Source organism: Chinchilla lanigera, unplaced genomic scaffold (genome assembly GCF_000276665.1).
Source record: "Chinchilla lanigera isolate Chin_1 unplaced genomic scaffold, ChiLan1.0 scaffold00058, whole genome shotgun sequence".
NCBI lineage: Eukaryota > Metazoa > Chordata > Mammalia > Rodentia > Chinchillidae > Chinchilla > Chinchilla lanigera.
In genome coordinates this window covers 13,453,671-13,472,047 of record NW_004955459.1, presented here as the reverse complement: position 1 = coordinate 13,472,047, position 18,377 = coordinate 13,453,671, and the positions used below count along the sequence as shown (strand labels likewise).

Below are 18,377 nucleotides of genomic sequence, written 5' to 3'. Positions count from 1 at the left end.
TCTTGCTGCTTTTATCAAGTTTGTCAGCCTTTGCAATTTAATTTGTCAATATTTATCTTTACTGTAATCATTAATATGTAACATTTAAATTTACAATTTTTTTCTGATTAGTTATCCCATTTTTAATTTATTCATTTCAAACATTTTCTGTTTGTATTTAAAGACCATTTTTGAGTAATTTAATTTTTCTGTTATTTGCTTATTAATAATTCTTTCTTATTTTAATGTTTATTTCAGAGCTTAGCGTAGGCACTTTTAAATTATTGTCTTTCTTTCCTCTAATATAATTCTGCTGCAAATGCAGTATAAAAACCTTACAATGATATACCTTCATCCTTTTCCTTTTTTGGCTTTTTGCTATAACTGTCATATATTTTGTGCTGTACATGTATTCATTCCCCAAGTATATAGTAATTTTACTTTTAAAACATCAGTTTTTTTTTTAAAAAAGGAAATCTCATTTCTATTACTCAGTCATGATGGAATTAGGAATTTCTACAGAGAAATTATTATCAGATGTTTGTTAGGAATTTTATAATTATCTTTTTAACTGTTCATATATATTAATACCTATTTATGTTGATATCTCTTATATATATTTTTTCTTGTTGGCACTTTGAAATTTTGTTATACTAATAATAGTCCCCGTTCACATTTTTAAAAAGTATTTTCTTAATGTGCATTGTATTTCAACATTATATGTGCAAAATAAAAAAATACTTATTTCTTAACATATTTTCTAATTTTTTAATGATTTCTTCTAGTAACTTTATTCTGTAGATGTTTCATCATTTTTCCTTCTTCACTTTCTTTTTGGTACATGTTTGCAATACTAAATCAATATCTTCTTCATAGAGTATTGGATACATATATATAACACATCTCTATCTGTTTTTATCAACTGAGCTTATTATGTTTCCTCTTTATTATTTGATTTGAGTGGGGAAGAGGGAAGAACCAAGCACTTATAGCGCATGGTGATAATTGACTTATGTAGTTTCTAACAGCCTGCTGCTTTTTGTGTCTACTCATTGAGTGCATCGTTTTTTGTACTTAATGTGGGATATTTGTATACCAACTTCTCAAATATCCCTGGGTTTATATTTTGTGTAATCCACCTGTCCTTATGGCAGTCTGATATAGTTTTTCTTCATAAAATATTTCATAAATTTTAAAATGTTACAAACAATTTCTTACTCTTTACCTTTTTCTTTTGATATAATTTTAACTCTTCCAATATCTCTTTTCCAAATTTGTCATTAATTATTTCCTTAAGAACAGAAATTTATTCCACTGGAATTTATTCCAGAATAAGTAAGTGTGAAAGTTCAAGGTCAAGGTATAAGGGCAGAGTGGCTTCTTCTGAGGCCCCCTCCCTAGATTGCAGGTGGTTGATTTTCTGGTTCTTCACATGGCCAATGCTCTGGTTCAGCTAGAATTTTTAAATTAAATTTTGATTCAACTATTTTTATAATACAGGAGGATTGACATCTCCACAAGGTGTAATCTTTTTTATTTTAAAGACACTATTTTGAATTAAACAACACATAGAGTAGATGTATTTCAATTAATTGTCATCTCTTCCAGGTGGATTTTATACTTTTGTTTATGTATGAGTAGGTCATGTCTCTTCTCTGTATATCCAGGATCGATTGTCATGAGGATGCTTTCATTTTTATGTGGATGTTGTCCTTTCCTCTAATTGGTTTGGTAGAATAATGGAAAATTTATAAAAGGCCATATTTAGTTCTAAACTAAACATGTTAATTATTCAAAAAATTCTGAATTTTATTATTTGGTTTGAGAGGGAAAGGGGGAAGAATGAAGCAATTACAGTGCAAGGTGATGATTTACTTATGCAAATTAGGGAGTTTTAGTTTGATTAAGGAGTTTAAACCATTTTAGTTGGAATAATTATCCTCCAAACTTAAAGTAATCCTAGTTAATATATAATAATTTTAATTTTTTTGTTTTTTAAAGCAAATTTATATGGTAGTTTAGGACAAAAAAAACTGAACCAATTTTTTTCTGAACAGTTTTCTTTGAGAAATTATTCACATGAATTGAAAAAATATGGTGAAACTAAAAACTCTTTTATAAGCATTATTCCTATACCTTACTGTGATTACCAAGTTAGCATTAACAAGGAACAAAGAGAGTTTAGTGTATACCATGATCTCAGCACTTCTGGAGATGCTAAAGTTACATCAGTCATGAAACAAGAAAAAAGTCATTTTTGTTGATTTTACACTTTAAAGAGATAGATGGTTAATTATCTACCTATGGCTATATGGCTAATAATTAGTACAACATAAAATGTTAGTTGATAACAGTGTAATTTAAAGAAATAAAGTGGAGAGGAAGATGGGTTGCCCAGTACTAGAGATGAGATGCAAATTTAAATCAGAAGTTAAGAAAATTTCCAGTAGGAAATGTTTTGTAATGATACAACCGTATAAGGGAGGCAAGGAGCATTCTATCGGGGGAAGTTAAGTGAGTTTAAAATTAGGAGGGTCTATGGAAGCTTTTTAAAACCTACTTTATGGTAGTAAGTACTCATTTTTTGTACTTTTGTATCTTTTCAATTGAGACAGGGCCTTTTCTGCATTTGAGATCAACTGGAGTCTCTTCTAGGTTTTGGAAATTTTAGTGTTCATAATCTAAAGAACACACTAAGTCTTGGATCATGGCAATTCTGATGAAATGTAAATGTATTAAATCAACATAATAAAGAAATGATACTGTATCATAAATTTGTATTATTTATAACACTTAGAAAAAAATTATTTCAAATTAATTCATTTTGTACTACAAGTAATGTGGTTCAGAGCAAATTGGATAGGTCCAAACTTAGAGGAAGAACATCATTTATCATTATCTTCCAGTCCTGTCATTGTACCTTTTCTTTCTGTAGTCATGATGCCATTTAAAGGTCATCTCACAGTATATGTCCATGAAACGTAAGTCCTGAGGGAAAGAGCATGGTGATCTCATCCTCTGCTCCTTCAATTCTTTCTCTTTTAAATATGGTTTCTTATATAGACTTTTTAGGAAGGAAACATTTCAATTACTAGGACCACTAAATTAAGTTTCTAATAATAACATAAACGTACTGACAAGTTATAATTGCCGCTGTAGCGCTTGTCAAATGAAAATTAGAAAACAACTTAGGGAAGGAAAAAAATCTGACAAGTAAGAAACCAGTAAAATGTTGGAACAGCAGGGCATGGTGGCACACTCAGGAGGCTGAGGCAGGAGGATTGTTGCAAATTTGAGGCCAGCCTGTGCTACAAAGTGAGTTCAAGACCAGCCTGAACTGCATAGTGAGACCCTGTCTCAAAAAGACCAAGAAATCAAAATGTTGAAACAATGGACAAGGAACATCCTCTATTGAGGATCGAATACTTGATCCACATCAAGTAAACAACCTCTAAATGACTACAAGAGTCAGCAAGATGATCTTGTACTTTGGAATCCGCCTGATGCAATGAGTTATTCTAAAAATTAAAACCACTGTTTTTACATCTAGCTAGAGCTTACATCTGGTTCTTGCCCTTTTCAAAACATACTCTTCAAAACTCTTTCCTGATCTGCTCTCATACTTAATGAATAAATATGAAACGGTTGAGGGGAAGGTGAGCAATTAAAATTTAATTTATTCTAATTTCTACCAGTGTTGATTTACTTTTAAAAATAGATGTTATTTCTCTGAAATAAATCAAATTAAAGCAGCATTTTGGATTTGATTTTTAAATGCTAAAGAAAGAATGTTATTTCACAACTTTCACTATCATTAAGTCTTAGAGAGTAGTTAACCTCATTAAATCTCAAATTTTCATATTTAAAAAAATGGTAAATTGTACTTCTCAAGCAGGAGCGTTGATTACACCCCTTGCCTTCACTGTGGAAGCATAGGAGGACTTCTGTCGCGCACCCCTTGGAAACAGATTGTTAATGGCCTGTTTTGAGGGTTTTTGTTTCTTTTTTTGTTTTTGTTTTTCCTAAAGTGCCACCAATCTAGGAATGCAGGGACAGCAAGGAAGATATTTCTGTTAGGAATATTTATTATATTATTATGCTTTATCAACTTGTTATTCAAAATGTGGGTCACCCCACAAGCAGCCCCTGACAGTGGGTGAAAAATGGAAACCCCTGGGTCCACTGCACATCTAGTGAAATAGAATCTTCATTTTAACAAAGTTTCCAAGTGAACTTTTTCTCAAATAATGTTTATTGTGCATATTAAAAGTGTACAATATGATTTTTTTTTTTTTTTTGTTTTTTTTCCAGTACCGGGAGTTGAACTCACTACCTTGCGCTTGCCAGGCAGGCGCTCTGCCACTAAATCCCTAGCCCAATATGATTTCTTAAATTTATTTTTTATTTTTATTTTAAGGAGAAAAAAGTAAAAATACAGAATTTCAACATAAGATAGTAGGAGATTAACAATGTTAATATATTATTATTAACCACTGTTAATATATTGTCAATATACTGTTATCTGGAAAGAAGTTACTTAGATTATAAGATAGAGGCATGCATAATTGATCAAACAATATTAACACAAACTGTTTTTCTCAAGGAGCTAAAGGAACTCAGTAGTATAACTGTCTTATTTATTTTTCTTATATATATATTTTCTTTTCCCTTCCTTCTTTGAGCCTTTTATCCATCCCAGTTTATATATCAGCTACATATATATCAGCTACATACAATAGCTACCATATTGAAGCTAATGATCATTTCATTCATTTCCCATTTTCTCAGTTTTGGTTTATAGCACAAGTATTTAATAACATCTACTCATTTGGCAAGAGCCCCAAATATAATTTATTTTTTACTGTAGGCCTCATAGTGTACATTCTCTACCTAGATTTGTTCATCCTACATATCTGATACTTTAAGTCATCAAGCATGTAAACTTGGTACTTATTTGATACATACCACTGACAGCCACCATTGTATTCTCAATCATTATATATTTGAACTTTGTTTTCTCAGATTCCACATGTAAGTGATATAATGTAGGCTTTGACTTCCTGTGCATGGCTTATATCACTTTCTGTTTAGCGCAGTGTTCTCTAGGTTCATCTGCATTGTGGGATATACTAAGATCTACTTTTTAAAGGCTAAGTCCCATTCCACTGTGCATATGCACCAGTTTTTTTTTTTTTTTTTTTTTTTTAAATATGTGGCACTTTGTTTTCATACCTTGGTCATTCCTACTAAATGTGTACTGTGGCTCCCTTTTCTCCCGGGCCAATATTTGCCAGCAAGCATCTTTTTGATAATATCTACCTTAGTCTATAGGAAGTGATAACTCTTGGTGGTTTGACTTGCATTTTCCTATAATTAGTGATGTTAGGCATCTTGTTCTGCTCCTATTGTTCATTTTTGTGTCAACTTTGGTGAAGTGTCTATTTGGACCCAATTCAATTGAATTGTATGAGTTTTATCAATTTTTTTTCCCATAAACTTTGAGGATTATCCTTTGTCAAATATATGGCATGCCAATATTTTTGTAATGAATTGATTGCCACTTTCACTGTGTTGCTTGCTTCCTTTGCGGTACAAAAAGGTTTCTGGTTTGATGTACGCCCATTTAGTTTTGCTGTTGTAGCCTGAAGTTTTAGGACAATACTCAAAAAAATTATGGCTAGAATTGAAGCCTAAGAGCTTTTTCCCTATGCTCTTTTCTAGAGATTTTACACTTTTAGATCTTTCATGTATATCCATTTTGAGTTGATTATTATATATGATGTATGAAAAAGGTCTAATTTCATTCTTTGATATGTAGAATCTCAATTTTCCAGTACTATTTATTGATTAAAGTTTCCTTATTATTTCCTCTCTGTTCCCTTGTAGAAAAGTAGTGACTGTATACATTTTGGTTTATTTTTGATCTCTACTCTTTTAGCTGGTCTGTTCATCTCTTTTTATGCCAGTGAATGAACGTTCAAGTTTAAAAGCGTTGGTCTAGGATATGCCCGTCCTTTACAAGGCACTCTTCTTATGTTCTAGAGATGATCAGGCTCTGAAAGACACATAAATCTGAAGTCAAAACCAAACAAAAACGCATAATGTCAACTTATTGTCTTGGATATTGAAATGTAATATACAGTTCTGAAGACTAGAACTTTATGTTTATGATGTTATTCTCTCAGGATAGTGAAGTTACATAGCAGCCAGATGATTATCATTTGAAAGTAGGTTTGTCCATTGCAGAATTCAGACCAGAAAAGATGTCTGCATGCATCAGCTAAGATTGCAGATGCATTGCACATTCTAAGAAAAAGTTACTATTGAGGGAAATATTTGAAACCTCATAGCTGCACCATTCTGCCCTCATCTACATTTAAGTAATGCAGGAACAGTATGCTAGAAATGCTGTTCCTAGGGACAGAACTTCTGAGGATCTTCCCTTTCTTTGCCTGGTAATAGTCATTTATTTTCTTACTTTTCTTGATTTTCTTTACCCTTTTCTATTTCTTTGTTCAGAAATATTAATATACTTAGTATATATTAGTATATTAATATACTCATTCCAAATCTTGCCATCTATGACTCTTGCTGTTTCTCCATGAGACTAAGCAAATCTACTTTGTAGTAATTAAACTCATGAAGGATGGTATCCCGTGCTTTAATCCATAATCGCTGGCAAAGCTTCACCCAGCTGTCTCAATACTACATGTGTTGCCTCTGCCGTATCAGTGGTGGCTGACTGCATCAGAGGCGATCACTCCCAATTTTTAATAGATACTTCAGATAAATAGAAGGAAAGTATCTTTTCTTTCAAAAGGTAAGGGACAATAACAGATCCCCAGCAAACTGATGACATCCAAACATCAACAAATCTTTTAAATTAGACACATGATCTAATTGCATCAGAATTTTAGGGGTTCAATCCTGAGTATCAGTATTGTTTAATACTTCCCAAGATATTCTGATATTCAGCAGCATAAAGAACATTATTCAGAGTACAGTTAATGATTGATTTCCAAAATGTAAAACTCAGTACTGGTAGTCCCTTAGGATAGAATTTCTGTAAATTATTAAAATATCCTCTGAAGATTTCTGGTCAGATACTGGGTTGCAAAAAAAAGAGGACAACCTCGCTTAATTTTTAGGAAGGAATTTTTTCCTCTATTCTTCATGTGTTCTTAGGTAGGACTCCTTGTAGCAAAAGTAAAATGCATAAGAAAAATACAGAAGTGTATTAGCATGTAGGTTTCCTTATATATAAGAGTAGAATCTGTATTTGTGGTGATGTGTTTTAAATATTTTATTCTCCTTGCTAATTATCCATAAACATTATTACTGTCTAAAAATAGATACACTAAATTTTCTTAAAATGATATGTGATTTAAAGAGTGCTTTTCCCTTACTTTCAAATTATTAAGATCAGTTCCTAGTTATACGGTATGGAATAATGGAACAAATATTTGATATTTAGTGATATATAAGTAATTTTATATATTAGTAAGGTTAAAAAACCTTATATAAAAGAACTTGATATATCTTTTAGTTTTTATTTTCTTATGTTTTTATTCTTTGAAATAAAAAAGAACCTGTTATACATAAAGTTAAACAACTGCTCAAAAATCTTTATCTGCACAGTGACTGTTGTACATTCTTTTTGTGAGCCTGACATATGAGAAAGTCTGATGTGCACATTATCAAACAGTGATCAGAGGCTAAACATATCTCCAGGAAAAGCTGTTTTGTCTTGTTTTTCGCCAGGGATATGGTGGATACATTGCATCAATGATCTTAAAGTCAGATGAAAAGTTTTTTAAATGTGGATCAGTGGTTGCACCCATCATAGACATGAAGCTGTATGGTGAGTATGTCCTATAAACTGACCTAATACAATCTATTGATCTGTAGAAAACAAAATCCCAATGAAGAAAAGCTCAATTGAGCTCATTTATCATGTGTTATTAAAGCTTGTTTTGAGTTGTTTATCTTGATTCAATCGATTTCACTGGAGCATGATAATTAAATTTGAAATGTAGAAATAAATAATAAAAGATGCTATGTTTTTAGTTTATTCTTGAATCTCTTCCTTTGGGCCACAGCTTCCGCTTTCTCTGAAAGATACCTTGGTATGCCATCTAAGGAAGAAAGCACTTACCAGGTAACTAATTTAAAAATGACAAAGAAGAGCCTTTTCGTCCTAAAGATGAAGTCAAATTGCTTTTGGAGATAGGTCTGTAGATATAAATATTTGTGTTTGTCTTTATAGGCATCTAGTGTGCTGCATAATATACACGGCTTAAAAGAAGAAAATATATTAATAATTCATGGAACTGCTGACAGTAAGTTTCTTATTTGCCGTTGCTGTTTGAAGAGAGCTGACCTTTTATAAAGGGATACATTCCAGGACTGCAAATGGGGAGCCCTGTAAGGCTGCTGGAGAAGAGAACAGAATGCGGCACAAACACCCAGATGCATGCTAGGAAGTGGGAAGGAGGAACTCTGGGCTGAGGGGGATGATTATCCGCAAATGGCATCATCCAATAAGATTTTCCCTGCTGCAATGGGAAGAGCCTATCTGTGCTGTTGAACATAGCACCGCTGGCCCCTTTTACCTGTTGTGTTTAGTGTGACTGAGAAACAGACTATCCATATTTAGTGACCATGGCTATAGACCAATACACCTCAACTGGAAACCCACTTACACAGCAGAGAGTCAGCAAAAAGGTGCAAGTTCCAAACTGAAATTCTGGCGAGGTCACTCTCTTAAGTGAAATTAAAGCAAAAAGAATTTTTTTTTCAACTCACGTGCATATCACTTATCATTATTTTTATCACTTTAAACATGGGAAATGGCCATGATTGATATTACTAGTAATACATAACTATACTCACATTAACCATATAGGGCTCGAAGAATTTACATTTTCATTTTCCTGTGTGATACCTTATAATAGAAGATTGAGTGTTTATAGTTATGGTCGAGAAAAATCAGTTTCAAAAAAGAAACATTTGCCCAAGGCTTCTTGGCAAGTGAGCTGAGATAGTCCCATAATAATGTAACCTGTAACAAAAGGATGAACAGAGAGAAGTATATGTTGAAACTACTTGCACTCTCTTGGCAACTTTTCAGAAAGTTGAAAACTGTTACAAATGCACAATTTATTCATAAAAACATTGAATTACAACAATACCAGTGTTGGGCAAAACATTCTAAAGAGCACATAGCACTTATGAAAGAAATTAGAATTCTGTTTTAAGCTATGAAGCTTAAAACAGCTTACATATATATCAACAGTGGTTATAATAATTAGCAATTATTAAGTACTAATCTTGTGTCAGACAATGTGCTAAGACATTTTATATTATCTGATTTGTTCTGCACAACAGTATGTAGAGTCGGTATTACTATGTTCTTATTCACTACTATCTTCTTACTTAGCAGACTGGAGAAGTAGAGTAGGAAAAGCACCTGATTATTAGTAAAAGGAGGTCTGAGTGCGGGTACTGAGGTTCTTATTCACTGAACACTGCAGTTCAGTCATGTGAATCAGTTATACTTAACGGCTGCCTGCCAACACCTTACACTATGCTAGCATTCTTTCAACTTAAAATATGATAAAGCCATAGCAAGGCAAATCATGTTGTTTCTATCTGACTCAGTCCTGGGTCTGCTTCTTCACCTACCTGAGAAAACAGAGAAACTGACTCCTGATTTCTTCAGAGGAATTGAATTGGGCATATGCACAAGCAAGCAGACACATATGCACACATGCTCACAAGCACAACCTATAGGGGCTATTGGGTTACAATGACATCATAATGCTACCCTTATTAATATTATCTTGAAAAATTACAAATCAGTTCACATGGCCAATCAATTTAATGTCCACATTTAGTCCTAGGAAAGACAAGTGGAAAATGTCAACAAGCTTTGCTCTAGAAACAAAGCAGAATAAAACAAAAATAGAAAATTTATTTGTAATTTTCTTTTTTCACGTGATATTGGGAAGGCATTTGAGACAGACTTGCTATGTAGTTCAGGCTGGCTTTGAACTGGCTACAGTTCTCCAGCTTCAACCTCACAAGTGCTAGGATACAAGCATGCACCATGCCCAGCTTGTACATTTGTCTTTTTAGCTGTGTCTATATGAAGAAATTACAGTTACTATTCCTACAATAGACAAATGAACTATATAAGGGATTATTTTATCTCAGTCATTGCCCTATTAATTAGCATTCCCAGTAGCTTACATTTATTAAGCAATTTGTACTCATTTAAAATTGGTATGATAATTTTCCCATTAACTACAATAGAAAGATTTTGAAAAAGATCTCGGGCATATTTTAAAAATACTTAAATGATCATTTGGAATTCTTTATCCTATGCTATATAATATGATTATTTGGCATTATGGAGCTAGAATATTAAAGAACCTTAAATTATTGATAAGGCTGCTCTGGTTTTGCAAAGAGAGTAACAAAATGCTAGCTTAGAAGTTAATTACAGAAATTCAAAGATGTACACAGTGCAGAAAGGAACAGTCCAGGTGGCATCTGCACAAACTGCTGTGCGCACAGAAATTTGAAAGACCGGTCCAAGTTTTCACAGCTAGGTCAGCCAACGCTTCTACCAAACCCAGAGTTACTGTGTTGCCTAATTCAGAGTTTTTGGATTTTCTATTTCAGCATAAGGAAGGGAGAAGAAAACAGGAGTAACCAGTATGTTCTGCATTAAATATTTAGCCCTTGAGTAATGAGATGTGTACTCTGCTTGCTCAACGTGAGCATTCTGTTCTAATTGATTGTACTAAAGCAGAATGCCAGTGTCTCACTGAGACTAGGCCCTAGTAATCCTCATTAAGGAAGAGAAATCAGTTTTGTTGCATTAATAGCCACCCAACACATCTACTATGTTAAAAAATTTATAGGATGCAAAATATGCGAACAACTACACATAATTAGTGATATCCGATAAACTATACCTGTAAACCATCCTCTGTAGATCTAAGCCTTAGTTATAACTCCAGTGGAGTGGTTTATTTTTTATCATGTGAAACTAAAATTTAGTCATTATATCTAACAGCTTTTGAGTTAAAACCAAATTAGTTTTTAAAAAATGTACAATATAAAGAAACTAATTCATCTCTTTGAAAAAAACTCGTATGAACAATTCTGGACCTTGGTAAATGTATTTTCCTCAAATGTAATAATTTAATTTCTTACAGCAAAAGTTCATTTCCAGCATTCAGCAGAGTTAATCAAACATCTAATAAAAGCTGGAGTAAATTATACAATGCAGGTAAGCCTCTTATTAAGAAAAATGTTCCGTTAGTCAGCTTTCTGTCATTATGACAAATGCCTGAGACAAACTTGGAAAAAGGTTTATTGGTCTTAGAGTTCAAGAATTCCAAGTCCATGATCAGTTTTTCCATTGCTTTGCGCTGTGAGCAAGATGAGACAGCAGAGCCCATCATGGTGCTAGGCTACTGAAGAACAAAACAGGATGTGGTCAGGAGCCGTGGAGCAAAGACAGTTGGGAAACAGCCAGGCTCCCACAATCCCTTTTGAGGGCGGGCCCCAGTGACCCATGGGCCTTCCACTAGGCCTCACCTCTTAACTATGGCCACGTCCCCGTGGTGCCATCCTGGGTCCCAAAACTTTAAAACATAGGTCATTGCAAACTATTTAAGATACATACCATATGTATCAAATGTCTTTTTCCACCTTCCTCTTTTGCTTGTAAGATATAGGCCGCAGTTTCACTATTACTTGGCTTTTAATGTAATAATTTTCTACTGTGCTTTTTAGGTAAAAAGGCTGTGTTATTTGTTGGTTCCTAATTACACTGAGAATGCGGAACAGCTTATGCTTTGCAAGTGAATTGTATAAACCCTTCTAAAAATGTCCTTTTCTTCCCAGACTCTTATTTTTACTACCAATATCGAATTCTTTTAAAAAAGTCCTTCTCTACATTATTTTGTCTTTTCTGCAATTTTGTCACTCATGATAAAAAATTGGAGAGAAAAACATTTGGGGGAAATATTAAAAGAAAAGAGAGGATAGAGTGCCGTTTACACTACCATTTATATCTGTGTATCCATACACTCAATAAATACTTATCAAGGATTTACATTGTAGTGATCACTGTGCTAGAAGGGTAATAAGAATGCTATCAAAAACTATCAGCCTGATGGAGGAGCCACAGAAGAAAAATAAGTAATTTTAGTATTCTAACACTGTGTTAGCTTTCTGTGACAAAATATCTGAGATAATGAATTTATAAGGTGGGAAAATGTATTGTGGCTCATAGCTTCAAAGTTTTGGTCTGTGCTCACTTGGGGCCATATCTTTGGGCCTGTAGTAGCACAGTATATCATGGTGAAGGTCTGCGTTGGATGAGTTGTATTCCTCTCATGGCAGCTGGGAAGCAAAGAGAAATAAAAAGGGGTCCAATGTTCCCATCAAAAGGTACACTCACCCCTTCTACTAGATCCTACCTCCTAAAGGTTCCACCACCTTCTGGTAGTACCATGGTATTGAGAACAAGCATTTCTCACATAGGCCCTTGGAGAACTATTAATATCCAAACATAGTACTTTTCCCCTGGCTTCCACTGAGTCACATCCATCTCATAATGTAAAATATACTCAGTCCACTTTTAAAAGTCACAAAAGTATTAAAAGTTCCAGTATTGGTGAAAAGTCAATGTCCTGTCTCCTCTGAGATACAATTCATACTCAGTTGTGAACATCTGTAAAAATTAAAAAAAAAAACAAAAAACAAATGTATATATTTCCAATCTACTGTACTGGGAGTGGATAAATATTCCCACTTCAAATTGGAAGAATAAGAAAATATTAAGAAAGGATTTTACCACAGCAAAACCAGCAGGGTATGCATTAAATATTATAGCTTCCTGTCCAATACAACAGCACCTAGGGGCATGATGACAGCTTCAGAGGATTTAAGCAACCTGGCACCTACGTCCAGGGTAGTAGCAGACCTCATGACTACTTTCTTGGGCTACTTCTGTTCAGTGCCTGTAGCTTCGCTGGTAATCATTCCACACCTTCCTGGCATCTCTAACTTCCTGAGATCTCCACTACAGCTTCAGCAGCACTCTCACACTTCCATATATCACTAATCAGAACTTGCTTATAGGCACTCTGATCCTGCCCCTTACTACTGGGCTTCTAGGAATTCCTTTGAAATCTCATTGAAAGCTTCTATGAATCCATAATGCTTGCATTCTGTATGTCTGAAAACCACCATCTTCTGGACAAGGTCAGGTCTCCCCCTATAACTGGATCCACTTAAATCACAATTGTAACAGCCTTTGAGTTTATTCAGAACTCAATATGGAGAATGAATCCCAGGGAAACAATTCCCAAAGGAGTCATTTATGAGCTGGGCACTCTAGGTACACTTTCCAAACTACAGTCTTTGAGATGAGCTTACAATTTGAAACCTTACATCCTGTGATGGATGAGGTTTTCCTGGTTCCTTAGATGCCCTCAAGTAAGAGGAAGATCCTACCTTCCCACAGAGAGAAGGAGATAAAAATGCTGCCTACTTAGATGTTTACATTTCAAATAGATGGTTGCTATGGGCTTAAGAAAATGCATGGTCTGGATTACATAACTAGCAGAAACATGGAAGAAAACATACAGAAATGTCAAAAGGAGCATAAAAATTATACATAATTGAAATCTTTCTGAAGTACATACTTTGGGAAATAGAAGTCAAAATCCTATCTATAGTCGGGAAAGAAACTGTCCACAGTTTAGTCAAAGAGAGAAAAATGTTACGACCTTTTAAACCAGTATGAATATGGGATCTGTTTTTGAACAACAGATCTTAATTTAAATACAAATGGAAATATTTTGTCTCATATTGATTCACACAATTATATAATCTTTTGAAAAGTTTAGCTTAAAGAACTCAGGGGTTAGTTAGGTCAGTTGGTTTTGGTTAGCTATTACTTTTCCTCTTGTTATTTATTTTTTGCTTGTACTGGAGATTGAACCCAGGGTCTTGAATATGCTGAGAAAGTGCTCTACATTGAGCTAAATTCCCATTCTCTAGTTAGATATTATTTTTTTAAAGCCCCTCAGCTATAGGGAGGAAAAGCATGCATGTTGAGGGATAAGAGCTGCTTTGGTAATTTGAAATCATCCTTCCTGTCAATGTCTTAGGTCTACCCAGATGAAGGTCATAATGTGTCAGAGAAGAGCAAGTATCATCTCTACCGCACAATCCTCAGATTCTTCAGTGATTGTTTAAAGGAAGACATATCTGTGTTACCACAGGAACCAGAAGAAGATGAATAATGGACCCTATTTATACAGAACTGAAGGGGATATTAAGGCTCAACAAAACGTAATCAAGAGACTGTCCCATCGTGGATGCTCCAGATTTCAGGGGCAGCTTAAGGAGATGACACCGGCACAGCACACTCAGAGACAATGAACTAGAGTTTGAAGAGGGATGTCCAAGTCTACTGTGTTGCCAAGGGTGCAGAACCTGTTTCTTTGTAGAAGGAAAGTCAAAGGGAGATTTCAGGGGAGAAATTAGTTTCACATTAAAGTAGGAGTAGTGCATGTTTTCTTCCGTTATCCCCCTTTGTTCTGTAACTAGTTGCTCTCTCATTTTAATTTCACTGGCCACCACCGTCTCTGCATATAATGCACAACTCATTGTCAGTAATACAATCCCTGATCTTTGATGGCTGAGCTGCATTCGAACACTACTGTACCTTTACAATAAGTGCAATTCTTTCATTGTCTATTATTATGCTTAAGAAAATATTAAGTTAATAAAAACAGTATTTTATGTAATTTCTGTTTTTAAAAAGGTGTTATTGAGTCAAAGGACTTGTAGAAATATGGATTTCAGCACCTTCCAAAGTTCAGCCAGTTATCAGTATATACAAGGTTTTTAAACCAACACACGAGTGTATGTCCACGATATATATATATACGCACGTGTGCTTATACAGTCAGTGATTCTATCTTATATGTTATTCATGCTATAAAGGGTAAACTTTTGATGAATTAGAAAAGATGCTGTTTTACAGATTATAATGGATGCTTTGTTTAATGAGCCAAATATGATGAAACCTTTCTTTCTGATGCAAATTCTAGCTGTTGCTTTCCTATCAATGCTTGGGTTGTGTTTGGTATTGTTTTTAGTGGTTAATAGTTTTCTAGTTGCAATTTAATTTTTGAATATGATACCTTGTCACATGTAAATTAGATACTTAAATATTAAATTATAGTTTCGATAAAGAAATTTTGTTAACAATACAAAGCCACTGAGTGCTATTTTGCTCATTTGGTGCAGAAGGCTTTTTTTAAAAAGGAAAAACTGTAAGTGGTCCTTTCATTTCTCAGTGCATAATCAATTCTCATTATCATTGTAAAGGCAAAGATCTGCATTATTTCTTTTCCCAGTTTCTATTTGAGGCCTGCCAAATTCACTGTTCTTGGTTAATTTAAATCTTTCTGGTGAGAACTATTTTTTATTAATTGGCCCAAAAGTTCACAAACAGCAGTGTTTGCTATTTAATTTGAATCGAAGGCATGAAATGCATCAATTCCTGTGCAGTGTTGATTTGTAGTAGTAAAGAACTGAAGAGTATAAAATAAATTTGACTGGATTGAGTCAGTTTAAGCCATGGGAATATTAACTAGGTGGCTAAAATCAGAATATCTTTGCACATTCCATAAAGGATCTTCCAGAAGTTGTCCAAAAGTTTATAACTAATATTTGAAGTGCAGAAAACTCCAAGGGATATATTGTGTTTTCATGGCTTTAAAAAATAGTTTAAAAAGAAGACTGCATTACCATGACATCAGAATACCAGGAGGAGAAATTAAAATGTCAAGGAACTGCGAAGTCACCCTCCTGTTTTATCAAAGGATCGACCCTACATTCTGGGTGTGTGGAAATGTGATTCATTGAGGGGGTCTTCAAGTATCTTCTGGATGCTGTGATATTGTATCTTCTCTGTTGCACTAGATTTAGTTTAAAGTGGGAAAGCCTCCCTCTTCTAAAAGATCTATTTTAGGTCTTTTTCAATAACAGTAAACACACTTTTAACAAAATACGTGGAAATGTTTAAAAAGAAGCTTTTGCCTATTTTATTAAGATAGAAATTTCTTTTTAGGCTGATTTGAAGTCCAACTGAAGCTTTTTAAACAATATTTTAAACTTCAACCACTAGAACTTTTTATGATGCAAATAATTACGTTGTCTGAAAGATGTGGTTTTATTGAATGTCTATTTGAGTAACACTTAAAAGTATTTACCTTTTACTGTTCCTCATATCTCTTGTTTTATTATCAATGTTTATCTACTTTTCGATTAATTTAATACAGTTTATAATGTGAAAGATGTTTGCGTGGGACCCACTTTTACCTTGAAGGCTAAGTAGATATCAAATGAAAACACACTGTCCAGCTGGAAGGTAGAAAATGAACATTTGTGTGAGTCTTGAGTTTTAGCAACTGGGCAATTTTTGATAAAAGAAATGTTCACCAACACATAGGGAGTTACCAAGCATGCAGTAAGCCTTGGATTCAACCTCCAGTCCTGAACAAAACAAACTAAACAAAAAGTATATTAAGGACTCATGCAACTAGATTTTTACTTTATAAATTTTCCATAGAAACAATGCCACAATTTCAAATACATTTATGCATTGTGATTGTTTCCTAACACTCCAAAAGCAAGCTTTTCAAAGTGTTGGTTTTTTCCTTAAAAATACCAAGAAAAACTAAAAATCATATAATCAAAAGGTAGGTGACATTAACTTACTTAGAAACATAAATACAAACATTCCAAAGCTATTTTAAGAGAAAGGTATTTGCTTTGTTTCACATTGCTTCCATTAAGATCACAAACTTAACAATGAAAGATGCAGAAATCTGCACTGATCTGTTGAGTTTCTTTGAAGAACTAAACGAAGGGGGTGATAGATCTCCGTGCAGAATCATTTTTCCTTCTGTTTAGTGTACCTGTTGCCATTTAGGGACTGGCTGGTATCAGCTACAGATCAACTAGAATGAAGCAATTGAAGCATTGATCCTTACCTTAGAGAGGATTATTTAAGCCATTGACTCTCAAATGATGGGCTTCTCAACAGAGTCACCTGGCAATGAAGTTTTCACAAGTCACTAGGGTCTTATGGAAGTTGCATGGCGTCCATAAGAATCCTGTGTGAAGTACAATACCTTTCATCCTTCCTTATGTGCTCTGGTTTTTTTGTTTTTTTCTTTTGGTCTTTTTGAGACACGGTCTCGCTACGCAGTTCAGGCTGACCTTGAGCTTACTTTGTAGCCCAGGCTGGCCTCGAACTCATAACTATCCTCTTGTCTCGGCCTCCTGAGTTCTGGGATTACAAGCATGTGCCACCAAGCTCGGCTCTCATGTGCTCTGACCACCTGCCTATTTTGCAGGATCTGGAATTGTGTGAATGTAATCTGATTTCTTAACTGTGCTCTCTGACTTTCACTTTCTACTCTGACGATTCTGATACTACTGCTGGCTATCTGCTGGAGCCAATAAACATGTCTCTTACACACTAGAAACCTGTATGAGAATTCTAATGCCCTAGTGAAACCCAAATAATGGGAAACTGGAGCAGGTGACTGTAATGTCTCCTTCTGATGTTATACATGGACCTTGGATGATTTCCTGAGCCTTCGGTGCCCGTAGCTCCATCCCCTACTTTTTCTCTTCTCCCCTTTTCACTCTTCTTCATATCCACTCCTATTTCTCAGGATTACTCTCCAAAATAAAGTACACGTGCAGTAGCTGTTGGCTCAGGTTCTGCTTTGAAGAGAAAATTTCTTGCTTTTCTGTAAGAGTTTACCATTGTGATTATAGAAAAAAAGAAATAAAATGAAAAGAAACAGCTTCTTTTCAGATTTGAATATGCTGTGTCTACCTAAAATTTATTGCACACTTAATAAGTGGTCAGCCTATGTCAAATACTCTATGAGCTTTATTAAACGGAGTCTTCTTAACATGACCTGAGTTAGTATTATTATCCTGATTTAATATGTAAGGAAGTTGAGTCTCAAAGAATTATGAAACTTACCCAAATGCACATAACTAAGAAGTAAGTAGACTACAATACATTTCCAGCAAATTTAAAGTCTGTATTCTCAGTTACTATGCTACATTAATTTGGAAATAAGGAAAATTTTAATTCATGACAATCCCACCTAAGAAAGAATTCTAGATATTTAATGACATGCTTTCAGATATTTTTCAAAATGATTTACCAACAGTAATACTAAAGAGTAAAGGATAGTCTGATACACTACTGAATTCCCTAATGTTAAGGGAACATGTATCATTAAAATATGTTCTTCTTTTCTGATGGATATATC

The 18,377-nt window shown here is 34.2% G+C and overlaps 1 protein-coding gene across 3 annotated transcripts in view; it reads left to right on the top strand.

The window, feature by feature from the left end:
• Nucleotides 1-15,283, top strand: part of Dpp10 (dipeptidyl-peptidase 10 (non-functional)) — a 1,310,731-nt gene extending 1,295,448 nt beyond the window's left edge. For all 3 annotated transcript variants that reach the window (XM_005397695.2, XM_005397696.2, XM_005397697.1), the window contains exons 22-26: nucleotides 7,741-7,840; nucleotides 8,079-8,137; nucleotides 8,246-8,318; nucleotides 11,205-11,278; nucleotides 14,175-15,283. In XM_005397695.2, coding sequence (XP_005397752.1) covers nucleotides 7,741-7,840; nucleotides 8,079-8,137; nucleotides 8,246-8,318; nucleotides 11,205-11,278; nucleotides 14,175-14,309 — 441 coding nt within the window. In that variant the 3' untranslated portion in view covers nucleotides 14,310-15,283. The remainder of the gene's footprint in view (nucleotides 1-7,740; nucleotides 7,841-8,078; nucleotides 8,138-8,245; nucleotides 8,319-11,204; nucleotides 11,279-14,174) is intronic.
• Nucleotides 15,284-18,377: the final 3,094 nt, after the last annotated feature.